The 17,656-nt window shown below is 52.4% G+C and overlaps 1 protein-coding gene across 1 annotated transcript; it reads left to right on the forward strand.

Annotated features, from left to right (window-relative positions):
* The first annotated feature begins 3,122 nt into the window (after window positions 1-3,122).
* MCM2 (minichromosome maintenance complex component 2) lies at window positions 3,123-15,616 on the forward strand. Its single transcript, XM_063348376.1, has 16 exons — window positions 3,123-3,168; window positions 3,702-3,889; window positions 4,455-4,630; window positions 5,257-5,520; window positions 6,539-6,758; window positions 7,075-7,282; window positions 8,009-8,143; window positions 8,335-8,526; window positions 9,658-9,751; window positions 10,279-10,529; window positions 10,775-10,901; window positions 11,109-11,221; window positions 11,355-11,597; window positions 12,379-12,561; window positions 13,561-13,716; window positions 14,622-15,616. The coding sequence occupies exons 1-16, from the start codon at window positions 3,163-3,165 to the stop codon at window positions 14,730-14,732; spliced, it is 2,667 nt and encodes an 888-aa protein (XP_063204446.1). The 5' UTR covers window positions 3,123-3,162; the 3' UTR covers window positions 14,733-15,616.
* Window positions 15,617-17,656: the final 2,040 nt, after the last annotated feature.

The following is a 17,656-nucleotide window of genomic DNA, read 5'->3' on the forward strand; positions in this document are numbered from 1 at the left end:
AAGATCTAAAAAGGAAATTAAAGGGAATGGCTAAATATCAGCAGGTCACCCTCGTCAGGGCTGTCTGCCTGAACAGAGTTCCAAGGGGGGTGCTTGTTACCTGAGTCATTTCAAGGGCTGGAGGATAAACTCTGGCGTGGTTTTCTACCTGGGGCTCACCTGGGGCTCTAGGGATTGCTTCTATAGGAACGCAAGGCTTTTGCTGAGATCGAATTTGCTGTACAAGGTCTGCATCTCTTTAGAATATCCGTATATTGATGAAGTTTCGTGCCCTGCTCTAGCAAACAGGACACAGGGCAGGTTTCAGGCCCACCCCACACATACATCTTTCTCAGCTTAAATCTGCTTGATCCTCTTCTCCGGTTTAATTTTCCAGCTTCGCTGCAGCAAGCCCCATGGAGGGGACGAACCCTAAGACGCTGTTGCCTGCCTCAGCCCTATTCCTCTGATTTTCTACTGGGGTGAACCAGGTTTTTATGCTGATGCCATGCATTTGGAATGACATCTGGAGAAGCCAGTCCTTAGCTTGCCTCTTCTCACACTGTCATTCAGGTTAATGATATGTTGCAATATTTTGGCGTGTTCTATTTATGGATCCCAGCTCAAAGGCTCAGCAGGCGCCAGCATCTCTTGACTTATACAAGGGACACTTGTGTTTAAAGAGAGGTGGAATGCTTCTGCCTAAAAAGTGCCTTGTTAACAGAGCCAGGAGTAAAATCCATGTCTTTTCACTTGTAGCCTCAGGCGCTAACTAATTGAACATGTTACCTCCCACATAACTGTGTCAGAAGAAGAGACTTTGCTTTCCAATCCACCTGTTCTCTCCATCTGATTCACTCTGAAGCTAGAGCCCAGCGCTGGGGACACCAGATCCAACAGCTGTCTCTCAGGCAGAAGACTGCAGGGTGCCACCACAAGGACGGTGACACTTAAGATCCTGCCTTCCTCGCTGCTTACATGAAACAGAGGAGGTGGGGAATCCACACTTATGTCTCCCTTGTATTTACGAGCCATTGCCTTTCAGCCTAAACGTGGTGTGCGCAAACATAACTAACCGTGCTCGTCCCACCTCCAAGGACTGCCCCGTCTCCTGAACTGCACACATCCTCCCACTTCAGCTGAGAGCCGCTGCTCTGTGTCACCTCCCCGTCTAGTGCATGAAGGTGGCGGGGCTCACTCTGTTTGTCCTCGCCGTGTCACTTGGCATTGCCAGGATGAAGCAAGACAAGAGGTGGTATTTAGCAGCCCTCGGTATAACCTTGAGGGCGCCAAGGAAAGCTGGCACTTGGTGCTGTACCTTCTGTCCTTTGGCAATCTCACCTGACTTGCAGGCATCGGAGGCAGAAGGTGCAGTCATGGTTTCCATAACAGCATTACACCCTCATATTGTCACCAAATTCCACTGTTCTAGGACATTTTATCTCTCTAAAATACTCTTTCAGCTTTTATTACATCAGTCTACCAGACAGGATATTAATTCTTATCCAAAAGTGCTTTGCTGCTCAGGTGCTGAGCAACTGCAGAGACAGATGTGCCTGTCTTGTTTCAGAGCTGCTCTACCAACCTCCTGATTTCTAGTATTGGGCACAAATTTGCACCACCTGGGCTGTAGTGCAGTGTCCCTGCCCTTCTGAAAGGGGAGAATCCAGTCCCCAGGAGTCCTCCTGTGCTGTAAGCCACCAGGCTGCGAAATCCTAGTGGAGTTTGGTGCTCAGCTGCGTTCACCCCAGCGAGCTGCCCGGGCCCTGTCTGCATCCCAGCCCTCTTGCCTGCCCCGGTGCATCCTTCCCAGCACAGCTCCACAGGAGGAGCCCTGTCCTGTGCATGGCGGCCACCTGATTTTAGGGAATGTTTTAGCTGCCAGCTCAAACACAGGACCACTTGTAGCTGGCACCCAAAGAGAGCAGTGAAAACATGGGCATGGTCCGCGGACTTGTGGGAAGGACAGACAGAAAAGCCGTCCATCCATCTGGCCGTCCAGTGCCTGGAGAGACAGTGGCACCCTGTGGTGAGACCAGTTCGTCACAGCGCGTCACCTGGGCCTTGTCAGACAGCACCGCTTTACCCAGGTCCTGGGCTGGCTTCCTTTAAGCCATGATGGTCTCTAGTAGCCTACTGGCGGTGGCATTTCTGAGGGTCCCTGTGCTTGTTCCACTCTGAGCACCAGCCAGCTCCTCGTCATCTGTCACAGAGATGAGGATGAGCCACTCTCCTATTTATATCGTGATGTTCTTGCTTTGCTATATTCGTACCAGGCTGAATCATGGCTCTGGAAGAGCCATTTCAGGTCTATGATTGTCAGCTGCCTCTTTAGTCACTTTTGCTTCTGGTGTCTCCTGTTTCAGGGTTACTGTCCCACGTCTGACTGCAGCCCAGAGCAGGAATAGCCTCATACCAAATAGTGGTCAGAAACCCTTCAGAGAAGACAGATCTTCAAAATCCAAGCCACCAACCATTACGCAAGAGCCTGCAGCCTGGAATGGTGTTTCACCTCCTTGCCAAACATCGGACCATTACTTTTTTTGTCTCTTTAAATTCGTCTTGCAGTTTCTACGGGACAGGTGCTTTTCTTCTGTTCCTCTCCTAAACAGCATCGCTTGCTACGCCAAGCAACTGCGGAGGCAGATGTGCCTGTTCTCCAGAACTGCTCCGATTACCTCCTCGTTACTGTTATTACGTAGAGACTCAGGCCAAAAAAAAAAACCCAAATGCGAGAACCACTTTCCCACACTTTGTAGTTTTAGTGTGAACCAGAATAAAGGTGACTCAAGTGTCTCTGCAATGGGTCAGTATCAAACCTGGTCAAGCCAGGCTTGATTTTAGCTGCAGAAGAGGCGGACACGAGGACATGGACACAGGAATCCGCAGTGGGATCTCTCCCATGACTCGGGTTCCCGGCAGGAGGGGTCTCCTCCCGCCCAGCGGGAAATGCCCAAATGTTTGCCAAAATTTGCCGAAGTTTGCCACTGCTGCCCACCAGGAGCCCCCGCTGGCCGTGCCCGTGGGTGGCCGTGCCCCCCGCCCGCCTCCTCATCCATATTCATGAGGAGGGGCGGGGCCCGCCCCGGCGCTATTCATTATTCATGCGGGTTCGCGCGCTTTTCGTGACCACGTGGGTCTGTTTTCGCGCGGAATCCGGCTGGGCAGGAAGAAGCAGCGGCGATGGCGGTGAGCGGCCAGGCCAGGCCGGGCTAGCGGAGCGGTGCGGGTCGGGGTGCGGACGCCGGGTCCCCCCCCGCCCCCGCAACCCGCGCCGCCGGCGGCTCGGCACCGCGGCCACGGTCGCGTGTGGTCCGGAGAGGATTTCGGGGAGGGGGTGAATGGGGGTGGGGGTATTAATGGGGGTGCGAGTTGATGGGGGTGCGCTCGCCAGGGACGCCCGAAATGCCGTGGGAAGTTTCCCACGGGCTGTGCACCGGAGGAGAGAACCGGGTCGGGTTTGGGGGGAGATCGGCGCCCTGCCCCTCCGCTCCGCCTGCGCGGGGCTCGGAGGGTGCGTTTCCCCCCGCTCTCCCATGCGTTTCCGTTGTCGTTTGCGAGGAGGGCTAGTTATTTCAATTTTCCCCCACTTCGGTGATCCGTGGCCCCCTTTTGACCGCCGCCCCCCTTAGAGAGTTCTGCCTCCCCTCGCCGCCCGGTGCCGGGGGGGGGCGGCGCTGCCCAGACGCCCTGCCCTCACCCTGTCCCTCCGGTCCCCGCAGGACTCCTCCGAGTCGCAGGCGGCGGCCACCAGCCCCGTGCGCAGCTCCCGCCGGGGCGATGCCTTCACGTCCAGCCCCGGCCGGGACCTGCCCCCCTTCGAGGATGAGTCCGAAGGGCTCCTGGGGACCGAGGGGCTCCCCGAAGAGGAGGAAGAAGGAGAAGAGCTCATCGGGGAAGGGATGGAAAGGTAAGGAAAGCGGTGGGAGCCAGCTTCTGCGGGGGGAATCGTGTCTGCGGATGGGGTCTTGCTAATGGGATGTCAGCGACATGGGGGCTCTCAGCCATGGTGGGGTCCCTCTGCTGTGCTGGTAGCTGGGGTGAGGGGGCTGGACAGTGGAGAACAGTCGGGGCATGGTGTTGTTTGAGTCCTAGAAGAGCTGGGCAACTTGCAAGCTTGGCGCAAAATGCCATCGTGATCCAGTGTGGATAAACCAGGATCTCCCTGGATGTGTGATGTGCATCCAGCCCAGCTCCTTAATCCTGCAGGCATACATTTTAACATTTACTCAGCCAGGCCTGCTGGCAAGCTGGTGATCTTTAAAGTACAAAGGCTTGAATGCTGACATTCATACCCGTGGTGCTGGAGCCCCTTGCACTGCAGGGCATCTTCTGTTGTGAAGTGCCTTCCTGCTCAACGCGTTCAGTCTTGCTGCAGAACAACTGTCCCGACACCTACCCAGCAGTAGGCAGAGAAGGGCTGGAGAAACGATTTCTGGAGCCTGGCCTGATTCGGTGCTATATGTGTGTGCTAGGGACTACCGCCCCATCCCTGAGCTGGACGTCTATGAAGCAGAGGGCCTGGCCTTGGACGATGAAGACGTGGAGGAGCTGACTGCCAGCCAGCGGGAAGCCGCAGAGCGAGTAATGAGACAGCGAGACCGCGAGCTGGAGCAGGGCATGGGCCGCATGAGGAGGGGGCTGCTTTACGGTAGGTGCTGATGAGCTGTACCGAGTGGGCTGCTGATCCCTGTGGGGCTGACTGTAAGCCAGCCCTTGTGGGGAAGCTGGACTGTCACCCTCCGAGTAGCAGGGAGGTCCCCGGAGCTCCAGTTTATTTGGGCTGTCAGTGAAATCTCTGGCTGTGGGCTTGGCTGGACTCCCCAGCACGTGATCCCTTTGATTTGGGCTTCCGAGAGCTCATTTGGTGTGGTCTTCTGCTTATATGTTCACTGCTGAAACAAAGGCAGGATCCTGGGCCTGTATCACGGGTTTGGGATTCTACCCAGTGTATGCTGTGGAGTTTGTTGGTATTCCTACGGAAACTTTTGTGGGCCAGATGGGAGGGCCTTTGATGCACTTGGAAGCCTTGGCCTTCCTCCCTCAGTGCGTTAATGGACATGGCTATGTGCTCTTCCATGCAAATCTTCTTATTCACTCCCGTAAAGTCTTTGGTTACATTGTGGAACTGGATTTAGGCTGGGCCTGGGATTATTCTTGATTTATATCCCAGGCTCTGACCTCTCCGCTTCCACAGCCTGTGCAGTCCAACCATGGCTAATCTAAAGAGCGTGAGTGAGAATCCCCACTCTAACATTTTTTCCTCCCAACCGTTAGATAGTGACGATGAAGACGAAGACCGTCCTTCACGGAAGAGGCGGCTGGCAGAACGGGCTGCCGACGGCATGGAAGAGGAAGATGAAGACATGATTGAGAGCATTGAGAATCTGGAAGACATGAAAGGGCATTCGGTGAGGGAGTGGGTTTCCATGGCAGCTCCCCGGCTTGAGATCTACCACCGCTTCAAGAACTTCTTGAAGACCCACGTGGATGACCATGGGCACAATGTCTTCAAGGAGAGGATCAGCGACATGTGCAAAGGTAGAGCTGGGTGATTAGAGGTTCTCTCCTCTTTATGTGGGTCATGGTAGTTCGCAGTGATCCAGTCCATGGGTGGACTTTTTTTGCCTGCCCTGTTTGTCTCAGACATTGAGTCAGCACTTTAAGAAACTCGGATGCTGATGGAGATAAATGAATAACGGAAACATGTCTACTATCTTCTTTGATTCTGGCTGACTAATTGGAAGGCCCCTGGCGTCTGCTACTCATTAATATTCATATCGTAGAAATGCTAGCAAAAGAATACGCGGGGCAGCAGACAGTGGTCTGCAAGCTTGCGATCTGAACGAGACAACAATTGCTTGCTGTCTGTGCCCGTTACTTTCTCACACTGGAAACTGGATTATCCAGCAAGGGGACACAAATAGACCTTGTGGCTTTATAAACCATGTCCGTGTTGCAGCCTTGTGTTCTGACTGGGTGCTGCCAGAAGAAGGAATTGTTAATGCTGTCATTGATAAATTTTAAAAGCAGAAATCGTCACATCTATGAACAGCTTATGCAAGTGCAGTTGTTCTAATTTCTTCTTTATATTGAGGCAGAAGCTCCAGAAGCTTGAGTAGTAGATCGGGGTCAGTGTTATACAGCTAGGAAATAAGAGGCATTTGTCTTGTCCCTTTCCAGGAACATAAGACACAGAAGGTTTTTTGCCAGCCATTCAGCATAGTTTTTCTCCTATTAACGTCTGTTTCCTGGAGGTCTGTGGGAGAGTTTTGTGTTGGGCTGAGGCCTTTGAGTCTCAGGACCAGAGCCTGGGAGGTATCTGTGCTGAACTGGAAAGGAACAATCACAAGTTTGGTACTGATAAAGAATTTGTCAGAGAGAGAAATTAAGAAGAGTTTTCCACCCATTTTCAAATTGTTGACCTCTAAACGTTTTTCGGGGAAGGTGCAGACATCTGCAAAGGCAGGATACAGGCTTGTCTGTTCTGGCTGTCTTTTGCAGACTCCTTGAGGAGTGAGCAGGTTGAAAATATAGTTCACCCCATCTTTTTCTTAAGAGAACAGAGAGAGTCTGGTGGTGAACTACGAGGACCTGGCAGCCCAGGAACATGTCCTTGCCTACTTTCTGCCTGAGGCACCAGCAGAAATGCTGAAGATCTTCGATGAAGCAGCCAAGGAAGTGGTGTTGGCCATGTACCCCAAATATGATCGTATTGCACAGGAGATCCACGTCCGTATCTCTCACCTCCCTTTGGTGGAAGAGTTGCGGTCGCTCAGGTAAGTAGCAGAATTGCCAGCAGTGGCTGTGGGGCCTGCAGCGGGCTTTGGGGTGCTCAGCAGAACTAGTCTGCAAGCTAACGCTCTGGATAAGTCGAACGGGATGACTGAGCTTATTACAGGAAAAAAAAAAAGTCAAATTAAGGACGAACTTCCAACGTCCCTAAAGGTAAAGCAAACCCTCTGAGAAAACTCATACTGATCACTGTTTCTTACTAGGCCTTTGGGAGTTGTGCCTTGTAGCAAGAGTATTTCTGTAGCGTGTTGTGCCTTCTGTGCCCTGCAGGCATCCACCATCTCTCTTGTCTTTCCTCAGGCAACTGCACTTGAATCAGTTAATCCGGACCAGCGGAGTGGTGACAAGTTGCACAGGGGTGCTGCCTCAGCTCAGCATGGTCAAATACAACTGCAGCAAGTGCAGCTTCATCCTGGGACCCTTTTTCCAGTCCCAGAACCAGGAGGTGAAACCTGGTTCCTGTCCAGAGTGTCAGTCCCTTGGCCCCTTCGAAATCAACATGGAAGAGGTGAGAGACGTGCTTGCCTGGATGGGGCTGTCTGCGCGTCCTGCCCAGGCTGCTGCATGGCCCGTTCCTCCCGGCCCTGCCTTGGCTCCCACCCTTTGAACTGGCGTGGTGCTGGGAGAGGGCTCTACTGCTATGCCCAGGGGTCTGTGAAGATAGATCTTGTCCATTTGAGCTCTTGATCTGAATCTGCCCAGTTTAGAAGCCAAAAGTCGTTTACTACTCACTGTAAGTGTTTGGGATTAATCTTTTGCCACAGTCATCTCTGTGGTACGGTTACCTATCCGTACCGTAGACGTGCAGATGGACTGTCCGGCTCTCTGCCTTCCCAAGTTAGGTCAGTATTTTGTGGTCTGCCAGCTAAGGAAACTAGAGGACAGCAGCAAAATCTTAGATGTGGAGCTTCTCGCTTTCATTCTTTGCTTTGTTATCTTTAACTATCACAAGTGGCACATCCTCCTTCTACGAACTGGCCCAGTATTTGGGTGGGTAAACACTGTGGTGGCTGAAACACAGTGGTGAGATGTGGCAGAATGCTTTCCTGTCCCATTGTTGTCTATTGCACTCTGGAATTGCTCCTCACAACCTTTATCCTCCCATGCCCATAGTTTTCTAACCAAAGTATAGTAAAATCTTTGAATGAAGCTTCTCGGGTGAGGTGTCTTTGGAAAGCATTGGCCGTGCTGATGTCTGCCAGACTTGCTGGGTAACTTTTATTCTGTTCTGCAGACAGTCTATCAGAACTATCAGCGCATCAAAATCCAGGAGAGCCCTGGGAAGGTAGCTGCCGGCAGGCTGCCCCGCTCCAAGGATGCCATTCTCCTCGCCGATCTGGTCGACAGCTGCAAGCCAGGGGATGAGATTGTGAGTACGTTGTTGAACTCAAGTATGGGGTGAGCACAGAGCGTTTTTAAACTCTGACATCGTGGGAATACCTGTGGGGAGGGAGTGTCCTCAGATGCATTTGGGCAGCTACTTTTGAGACTGGCATCTTAAAATGGAGAGGGGGCTGCTTTGTACTGTGCGGGCACTGACACACCATCTCCTGGTCTCAGGAGCTAACAGGGATCTACCACAACAACTATGATGGCTCCTTGAACACTGCCAACGGGTTCCCAGTGTTTGCAACAGTGATCCTGGCCAACCACATTGCCAAGAAGGACAACAAGCTGGCTGTTGGAGAACTGACCGATGAAGATGTGAAAGTGGTTGTGGGTCTGTCCAAGGATGAGCAAATTGGGGAGAAGGTGGGTCAGCCTCAGACATCCCTTCTTTTCCTGTTGGTAGCTTGCTGCCACCTGACAGCTGGATCAGAAAGTGATGAAAAGTGTCAGCTGGCTGAACGGCGGTTAAAGAAACTTTTAAAAATCCCGGTTCCTTCTGAATGGTCTTCTGTAGCTCTCGGACAGCTGTTGATGAGAATGAGTTACAGCAGGGAAGAAAATAAGAAACTTTCCTTGTACTTTAGTGGGTCAGATTTTCTGTTTCTCCCCTTCCTTGTCTGAGTCTTCTACGTCACAATAGGGCTGGAAGAGAGACAGCGAGAGACACTCAGACACTGCTTAGATCTGATCGTTGTTTTCTCTCCCCGTATCTTGAAAGCAAAGTGAGGGAAGTTGTTCTGAGGGCCCAATGCTTGTGTCTCCAGTCCCTGTAAGGGGATGTTATTACTTAGCTTAAGCTGTGGTAGAGATCTTCGCTTTGCTTCTCTCTGCATGCTAAGACCTGAATCCAATACTTGGAAGAACAAAGCTCCCAGATTGGTGCGTGTTCGGTCTCACTTGGATCAAGTTTAAACTCTGTAATAGGGGGACTTGACGCTGTTGCCTTGGTCATACTTTTTTTTATATTGATTGCTGTTCCCAGTGGGTGGAGCAGCTTCAGTTGAGCCAGGACTGTTTTAACATCACTAGTCTGCAGCATCAGGCTGTTATCAGAATACCCTTGAGGAAATAAGCCGGTTGTTCATAACATTTGACCATGATGACGATTCATGTGCGGCATGGCCCATCCAGCTACTATCGCGTGCAGTGAGTAATTCTCAAATCAAGGTCTTCGGCTTTGCAACAGCTGATAACGGCCACTGTGGTGTGCTTTCTGTACAGCGGGAGCGTGGAGGCAGCAACAGCAGCTTCCAGCACCAGACTACACAATCTGCCATGCCCCAGCAGCGCCGTTTTTGTGAAGCACCTTTAGGGGATTCTGGGTGGGTAATTACCTTTGAAAAAGCCCCTTCGGCATGGATAATAAAAGACTCTTCGGTGACAGCAGTATTGTAAGGTTAACCATAGATACAGCCCCTTGCTGATTGTCATGCCAGATTCTGCCTGGACTGGGAAATGGTATTCCCTGGACAACTCCTCTGGTTTTCCTTTCAGATTTTCGCCAGCATTGCCCCGTCTATTTACGGGCATGAAGATATCAAGAGGGGCTTGGCTTTAGCTCTTTTCGGTGGAGAGCCCAAAAACCCAGGTGGGTGTCACTCATGTCACTTGGCGCTTCACTCAGCGAAAGCAAGTGGATCTGGGTTTGTCTGCGCTGTTGCAATGAGGGTGGTTAGACTTGTCTGTGTGGCTTGGTGACAGACGAGGTAACAGACTGTGGGATATCTGTCATGGAAGTGGCTGCTTTTATCATTCTGAAAACTCTTGGTGTGACAGTAGAAACGCTAAGACTGAAAACAGCTCCTGCTGCAAACCTGGGCAAGTTTTTATCCCTCCTCCTCTAGGAGGTCGTGTTTGATGCCGCTTCAGAGGTTTGACCTTTTGGTGTCCTGATTTGTTATCATCTCCTTTTTAGAAGGATGTGTTCTGCAAGGTTAGAAACGCTGTTTTGCACGTGACCACCTCCAAAGCTGACTTTCTTTTTCCCTCAACTTCCCTGTAAAGTGGTTTCCCTGCCTACACTTTGCCTTCCCTTCAGCTTTGTGGTGTTCAGGGCAGGGTAGCTATCAAGCCGTGCACTCAGCTGCCAACGTGTCTCTCCCATAACTATTGTAGGTGGCAAACACAAAGTCCGTGGTGACATCAACGTGCTTCTGTGCGGAGACCCTGGTACTGCAAAATCACAGTTTCTTAAATACATAGAGAAGACGTCTAGCAGAGCAATCTTCACTACTGGCCAGGGTGCTTCTGCTGTAGGTCTCACAGCCTATGTCCAGAGGCACCCGGTCAGCAAGGAGTGGACTTTGGAGGCAGGAGCCCTGGTGCTGGCTGACAGAGGTGTCTGCCTGATCGATGAATTTGACAAGGTGAGGCCTACCTTCATCTCTGTGGGAAGGATTAGCTGTGGAGGGACCAGCTGTAACCTCTGTGATGAGACACTATAACTCATGGTGCCACCTCCCAGCGGAGACTTCTGCAGTTTGCTTAGGCCCTTACCGGTCCATAGTGCAGTTTGCTATTCTTTCAGAGCTTCAGGAGCTGATTCCCCTTGGTGTGTTGGACGATGGGTATAGACATAGATTCAGTTTAAGTCATTCTTGCTTTCTCGTAGATGAATGATCAAGACAGGACCAGCATCCACGAAGCCATGGAGCAGCAAAGCATTTCCATCTCCAAAGCTGGCATTGTCACATCCTTGCAAGCCCGCTGCACCGTAATTGCTGCTGCTAATCCCATAGGTAAGTGCTGAGAGACCCCAGGACCATCTCAGGCCTCCAGCAGGAGTCCTGCTGTCGTGAGAACTGTGGCACAGCGTCCCCTCCTTCTCCCTGGTTTCTCCACACCAAGCGAGCAGTAAAGTCTCTCTGTGCAGGAGGTCTATGCTTGCTTCAGAGCTTCAGCACTGGAGCTTGTGTTTGACTTGGAGGTTTGTCTCTATGATCTAGGTGGGCGATATGACCCATCGTTAACTTTCTCGGAGAACGTAGACCTGACAGAGCCCATCATCTCTCGATTTGATATTCTGTGCGTGGTGAGAGACACGGTGGACCCTGTGCAGGTACAAGCTGTGCTATGAATCTCGGGTTGTTCTGGGCTTACGATGCTGCTGTCGAGATGCTCAGCTGCAGTTGCCCACTGGGTTTTGCTATCCAGTGAGTCTCTTCAGTGTCCTTTCCACTGCTTTGTTGTAGGATGAAATGCTCGCCCGGTTCGTTGTTGGCAGCCATGTCAAGCACCACCCAGGTAGCAAGGAGGCAGTGAATGGGGATGCCAATGAGGTCATTCTTCCCAACACATATGGGGTTGAACCCATTCCCCAGGAGATCCTGAGGAAATACATCATCTATGCCAAAGAAAAAGTCCACCCCAAACTCAACCAGATGGACCAGGACAAGGTGGCCCGGATGTACAGTGACCTCAGGAAAGAGTCTATGGTGAGAATACTGAGGAGAAGGGGGAAGAAGGATATATCCAGACTGCAAATCAGCCTGAGACGGCTCCAGCATATGTTGACACGTTCTTGCCATTCCCGTCACAAAAGTCTGTGCCACTGTTTTGCGAGACAGGCAGATCCTGCAGTGTCTGCTGAACAGATGATCCTTCATCTAAATGCGGAGTTTTGCCTGTTGGTGATCTGCGGACTGATGGACTGGACACGTGTACCTGTCATGGCAAAGTCCTCTTATTGTCACCCAGTCTGGCAGGCCCACAGGAGACGTTTGCGTTCACTCACACCCATATGCTCCTGGGAGGGAGCCGTTCTGTGTAGAAACACCCTTCTCTTTTGTCCATGGGATCTCTTGGGCTCATTTCTTGCTCTCCAAGGGGAAGAGGAACTTGTTGAGGTCAGAGGGAGATTTTTGGAGCTTGGGAAAACTATATCTTTTCTTTTTTAATTGGCTTTTTGTTTCTTAAACTCCTAAAAGTTGCTGGGGGAAATGGGATGGCTGTTCATGCAAAGGCACTAAATGATGGCAAAGAGGGACCCCACGTAGCATCCCCTTGCACCCTGCTGAATTAAAATGTTGAACAGGGGAGCCTGTGACGCTCAGCACAACGTGCCAGCAGATGGCAGAGCCTCCTTAGCCTGAGAGTCCTCACAGGTCCAGGAGCAACTCCCGATGGAGTGACGTAGGTCCTGGGCCAGAAGCCGCCTGTCTTGCCCCATGTCTCTTATCTTTCAGTAACAAACTGCCTGCTCCTCTCCCCTCTTAGGCAACCGGCAGCATCCCCATCACAGTGCGTCACATTGAGTCCATGATCCGGATGGCTGAGGCTCACGCCCGCATGCACCTTCGGGACTATGTGGTGGAAGATGACGTCAACATGGCCATCCGGGTGATGCTGGAGAGCTTCGTCGACACGCAGAAGTTCAGCGTCATGCGGAGCATGCGCAAGGTGGGCACCGGCCGAGCCGAGGGCTGTAGCTGCGCCCCACATGCTGTGGCTTCGACTGCAGCCTCCTTGCACTGCCCTGGCCGTGGGCAGATACTCTTCCATGCCCTGTGGGGCTCTGTCCTGCAGCGCCATAGCTGAGTCCGTGTAAATGAAGTACTGTGAGTCTGAGGCACTGCTACGGGACTGTCCTTCGTTCCTCTGTGGTTGGACAATGTTTTTGTTGGGGCTGAGAAGGGAGCGTGCCCTGAGCCTCTGTATTGAAAGCACTGGCTGCGTCTCTCCCCTTTTTTGATGCCTTCCTTGCTATTTTGGCCCAGGGCTCCCACTGCTGCTGCTGCCAGGTGATCGAGCCCAAGCAGGCAGTTAGCTTCTTCGTGGTTTTGGTTTTTTTTCTAGGGCTGCTCAGGGGACAGTTAACCACAGGGCAGCACTCAAGTGCACAGTCTGCCCTTTTCTCTGAGTGGCAGGGGCTGGCTCCAAACGCCTCTTGGCTGGCCACAGCCTGGCATTTGTCCACTCCGAGTGTCTGCCCTCAGTCTGGACGGCTCGTGGCCTCTCTCTTTGGCTGCAAACAGCCAGCCAAGTGTGAGTGTCTGCTGGGGAGGCACAGGACAGCCTGGGTTAAGGGAAGCTGCTCTACGCCTTCCCCAGAGCCAGCTCTCCCACGGCTGCATCCCCCACGGGCAGCACCCCTCCCCAGCAGTGCACTGCCAGCCCCCAAGAGGTCCAGGGCCTCTCCGGAGACTTTTAATGGGTGTGAGAGCAGCTGGTAGGGGAGCATCATGGCTGTCACAGGGCTGCGTTTTAACTGCGTGTGCAGGTGTCAGCTTGGCAGGGCTGAAGTCCCTTAAGAGACTCTAAGGGTGCAGGTGACAGTGGTGTCACTTGGTTCCCCTTGTGCTCTGTGGGAGGAGGGGGTTGGCTGGTGTTGGGCACGGGAGACCTGCAGTGTGTCACTTGGTTCCTGACCCTCTTGGCTGTTCTTGTCCTCCCTCCCAGACGTTCTCCCGCTACCTTTCATTCAAGCGAGACAACAACGAGCTGCTGCTGTTCATCCTTAAGCAGCTGGTTGCAGAGCAGGTGATGTACCAGAGAAACCGCTATGGGGCCCAGCAAGACACCATAGAAGTCCCAGAGAAGGACCTGGTGGATAAGGTATGGGCTTACCATAACAAGCCTTCTCTGGGGTTGGTTCCTGCACTCTCTGCAGCCTCAGAACCAGAGGTGTTCTCAGACTTGTAACTTCCCTTCCTGAATTATGGTAACAGGAAAAAGATGGTGTTAATTTAACACAGAATTAGGGCTGTCTCATCTGTATCTGCTTCTCTCTTCTTTGGGAGCGCCAAATTCTTCCACCTCAGTTCTCATGCACCCCCGTAAAGCTTTGAGTTTGGAATGGTCAGTCTTGCAGTACGGCTGGTGCTTTGCAGGTGAATGAGGACAAAAGTTCCCTGGCACCTTTGTTTGAAGGAATGAGCAGAAAAATCTCTGTATGAACTTTCCCAATCCCTCATGAGGCTCACCCTCCTCCTCCTTAATGCATCCTCATCGTGGTCCAGGGACTGTGCTCCTGGCTCTGCCTGTGCAAAGTATTGACCTTGCTTGGCACTAGAGCAGTATTTGATTCCCGGGTTGCTGCTTTTCTGCTCCTTGCCTCAAGTGTGCAGAGTAACTACTTCCAGAGCCACCAGCTTGGTGCTGCTGGTGTGACCACCCCCAGCCAGAGGTCTCCTGCAAAACTTTCTCCCACCGGGTGAGCTATTAGGGGCTTTTGGATAGTAGTTACATTCTAGCTCTAGTGGAAAAGTAAAGGACAAGCTGAGAGCAGGCAGATGCTGAGCCAGCATCCTCTCTCTGCTCAGCTCAGCTCTGCGATGCTCCTTTCCTCCTGACCTGCAGTCTCCCCTGCTGCTGCAGTTCTGGTTCCTGCTGAGCAGAGCAGAGATTGCTGACTGTCAAATTTTATGCAGCCTTTGCTATGGAAAACCACATGGTTCGTACTTTTTTTTTTTATTTTTTTCTTAATAAACATTTATCTCTCCCCTCTCTCCTCGTCCCAGGCTCGGCAGATCAACATCCACAACCTCTCTGCCTTCTACGACAGCGAAGTGTTCAAGATGAACAGGTTCAGCCGGGATGTGAAGCGGAAGCTGATTGTCCAGCAGTTCTGAGGCTGGAAGCAGAGTTCGCCACATGCTCCTGTGAGACGAAACCTCCCATTTGCAGCTCTCCCAGGAACGATACAGAGATCACGATCCAGCCAGACTAAGCTGCACGTTCTCTTGTTTGCTTTGTGCCTTATGGATTAAGGGAGTGCTGAGCTGCTGAAGATCTTGTAAATAGAACAGAGTTAAGTAGTTAAATGCCCAGCCATGTCTGTTTAGTAACTTCATTCGCTGTTTTGCCTTGTAGCTAAGCACAACAGGGAGAGAATCGCTGGCCACGTAGATGGCATGTTTGCTGTTTGTTTGTCACTAGTTGTTATGGGCTCATCTGCAGGAGAGACCAAGTGGGAGCATTCGAAAAGCATTTTTCTGCCTTATCCACGCCCCTTGGATTGCAAGCACCCTCAGGGATTCTCTTTTCCCATCTCTGGCAACTGTGCAGCCTGCTGGGTGATAATTGAGACTGCTTTCAACTCCGCACGACCCAGCCAGCCTCTCAGCTCCAGGCCTGCGTGCCTGACACTTGACATTTCCCCAGGTGCCCACATGGGTTGACCTTGTGCTTGGTTTCTGCAAGGGAGGGAGGGGAGCAGAGGAAGATGAGAACTGAAATAAAACATAACTATTTCTAATATTAGTGGTGATGCGTGAGGGCAGCGAAAGCTCCTTCAGTACATGCTGGGGCAGTGTCTTAGGGAAGGGGCTTCCCCTGCCTTACCAGGTGTTATCTCTGTGCAGCTGTCCGCAGATGCAAATTTATGGCTGGATCGAAGTTCTGGCACCTAAACTGAATGATGAGGTTGAAGTGCACATGGTGCTGGTTTTGGGAGTAGCAGTGGAGGAGCTCTGAGCTGGATGTGTTCAGGGAGGACAGGGTGGGCTCAGTGCTCACATGCAGTTTTCTTACTGTGTGCGTTTTTAATACATTTGTTTTTCAATACTTTTGTGTTTCCTCCTCTTTTGGCAACTCTCGCAGCCATGGGGGAAGGAGGAGCATAAGTGAGCAACTGGATGCTGGACCAGCTGCTCAGCAGTTTGTGGGGTTGGGTTTGGGTACAAACACATCTCATGCTCGCTCTTCAAGTTAGTAGGACCGGCCAGTGCTGGTCTCTTGGCTATTGCACATCTTCACTGGGGATAGATACCAGGACGCGGTTGTCCACAGGACAGTGTCGTGAATGTTGCCTTTCCCACCAAGGGCCTGCCTGCAGTGGCTCCTTCCCTGCCTTGCCAGCTTTTTGGAGCACTGGTCCCTCTGTGGGACTCCCCTGTAAATGTTTGTATCGCCTTGAGACTGTCCCATCGCAGTAGGTATCTCCCACCTCCCTTCCTTTTCCACTCTTGGTTTAGACAGCCTTGATCTCATGTCGTGGCTGCCGCTTGGATTCCAGTCTGGGAGAAGCAGTAGACCCTCTCCAAGACGCAGCTGAGGTCCGTAGTGAATGTGCTTTGCCTCGCTCGACTGAGGGGACTGTAAGGCATCTCCAGCCTCCTCCCTCCTGCGCTTGGGAGAATTTGTAAGCTGGCTGTTGCCATTCTGTGCTGGCCAAGCAGACGTGTCCCTGGCTGTCGACACCGTGGGGTTTGTCATGGTGATGTGCGTGCGTGTGTGTCCTCTCAGCCTGGTTGTTACTCGGGAGCTTGCAGTGCTTGAACCCTGCCGGGGGCTTAGCACATGACTCTCAGCCTGAAACTGGCTCCGCGTGTTGCCTTTTCTGTCTGCCAGCTCCCTCCTGTGTATTTGTTTAACTGTTTTGGCTGTTTTTTTCCCTTCCCACTGGGTCTCTGTCTACCAAGGCTTTCAGCAAGCAGCCTGTAGAGACACTTTTCCTGGCGTGCCTTCCCAGCCCGAGCTAGCCCTCTGCCCCCTGAATGTGTGCCCGGGTCAGGTGTGTGCTGGGGGTGGCAGAGCTGCCGTGTGCCTGGAACCGTGGGGTGAGGCCCCAGCACGGTCCTTCAGGGCTGGGCACAGAGCTGTTAGCACCTCACCTCCTCACGCCAGAGGCCATGGGCCGAGAACATCCCTGGGGAGAGCAAGCTGTGCCCAGCTCTGTGGGCACCCACATACCTTGCTGGGGCAAGTGCCGGCCCTGAGGCAGCAAAACTAGCAGTAACGAGGGAGGCAACAAGCTTTTCAAGCAAACAACTTTTGTGTTGTGGGGTGAATGTTGGGTGTGGGAGGAGAAAGAGGCTTTGTGTTGCACTGGGGAAATAACAAAATGCCTCCTAAATGCTTGCAACCTTGTGAAGCCTCTGCTATGCCTGTAGTGACCTACACAGAGTTAAATACCTGGCTAAGCATGTCACCACAAACCACGGGAGAACACAGGAATGGAGTGGGACTCCTGATTTTCCCAGCTCCTTGTCCTGCTGATGGACGGGGCTGTTGACAGTCACCCTTCGGTTTTGTCCTACAACTTGCTCCTGCCTCCCATGCTCTGGTCCCGCCTCACTTGGCACACAGTGTGAGCAGTGGCAACAGAGAGATGCCACTGTTGGAGTCACTTGTTTGTCACTTTGCTCACTCTGCCTCCTCCCGAATCCTCACTACAAAGGCAGTTGTGCCCTCCCACCTTGCGTTGCCAGCATCCAGCAGAGCAATGAATTCTTGCAGCTGTGCCCTTGCTAATGTTGGCATCAGCCGCTCAGTGGAGTGTTAATGCCAGTCTGAAGGCATGTTCCTCCTCTCACAGCCACTGAGCTTTTCAGGTTCCCTGGAGCAAGCTTTGGCTGTTGACAGCATCAGGTGTCTGGTCTGGACAGGGGTGCAGACAGGGGTGAAAACAGATGCTGCTTTGAACAGGGACTGCCTTGCCAGGGGGCATGTTCCAGCTGAATGTAGTGAGGATTTTACTGCAGGGCTCTGGAGGTCGGCAAGCCAAGCTGCGCTCTCATGAAACGAGGAGTTGCTCCCCTGACAACCCTGACTT

The sequence above is a fragment of the Chroicocephalus ridibundus genome, chromosome 10, assembly GCF_963924245.1.
Source record: "Chroicocephalus ridibundus chromosome 10, bChrRid1.1, whole genome shotgun sequence".
NCBI classification, from domain to species: Eukaryota; Metazoa; Chordata; class Aves; order Charadriiformes; family Laridae; genus Chroicocephalus; species Chroicocephalus ridibundus.

Coding starts and splice junctions, on each gene's coding strand:
- MCM2 (XM_063348376.1), top strand. Junction 3,890..4,454: donor ATCGGGGAAGGGATGGAAAG/GTAAGGAAAGCG, acceptor TGTGTGTGCTAG/GGACTACCGCCCCATCCCTG. Junction 6,759..7,074: donor GAAGAGTTGCGGTCGCTCAG/GTAAGTAGCAGA, acceptor GTCTTTCCTCAG/GCAACTGCACTTGAATCAGT.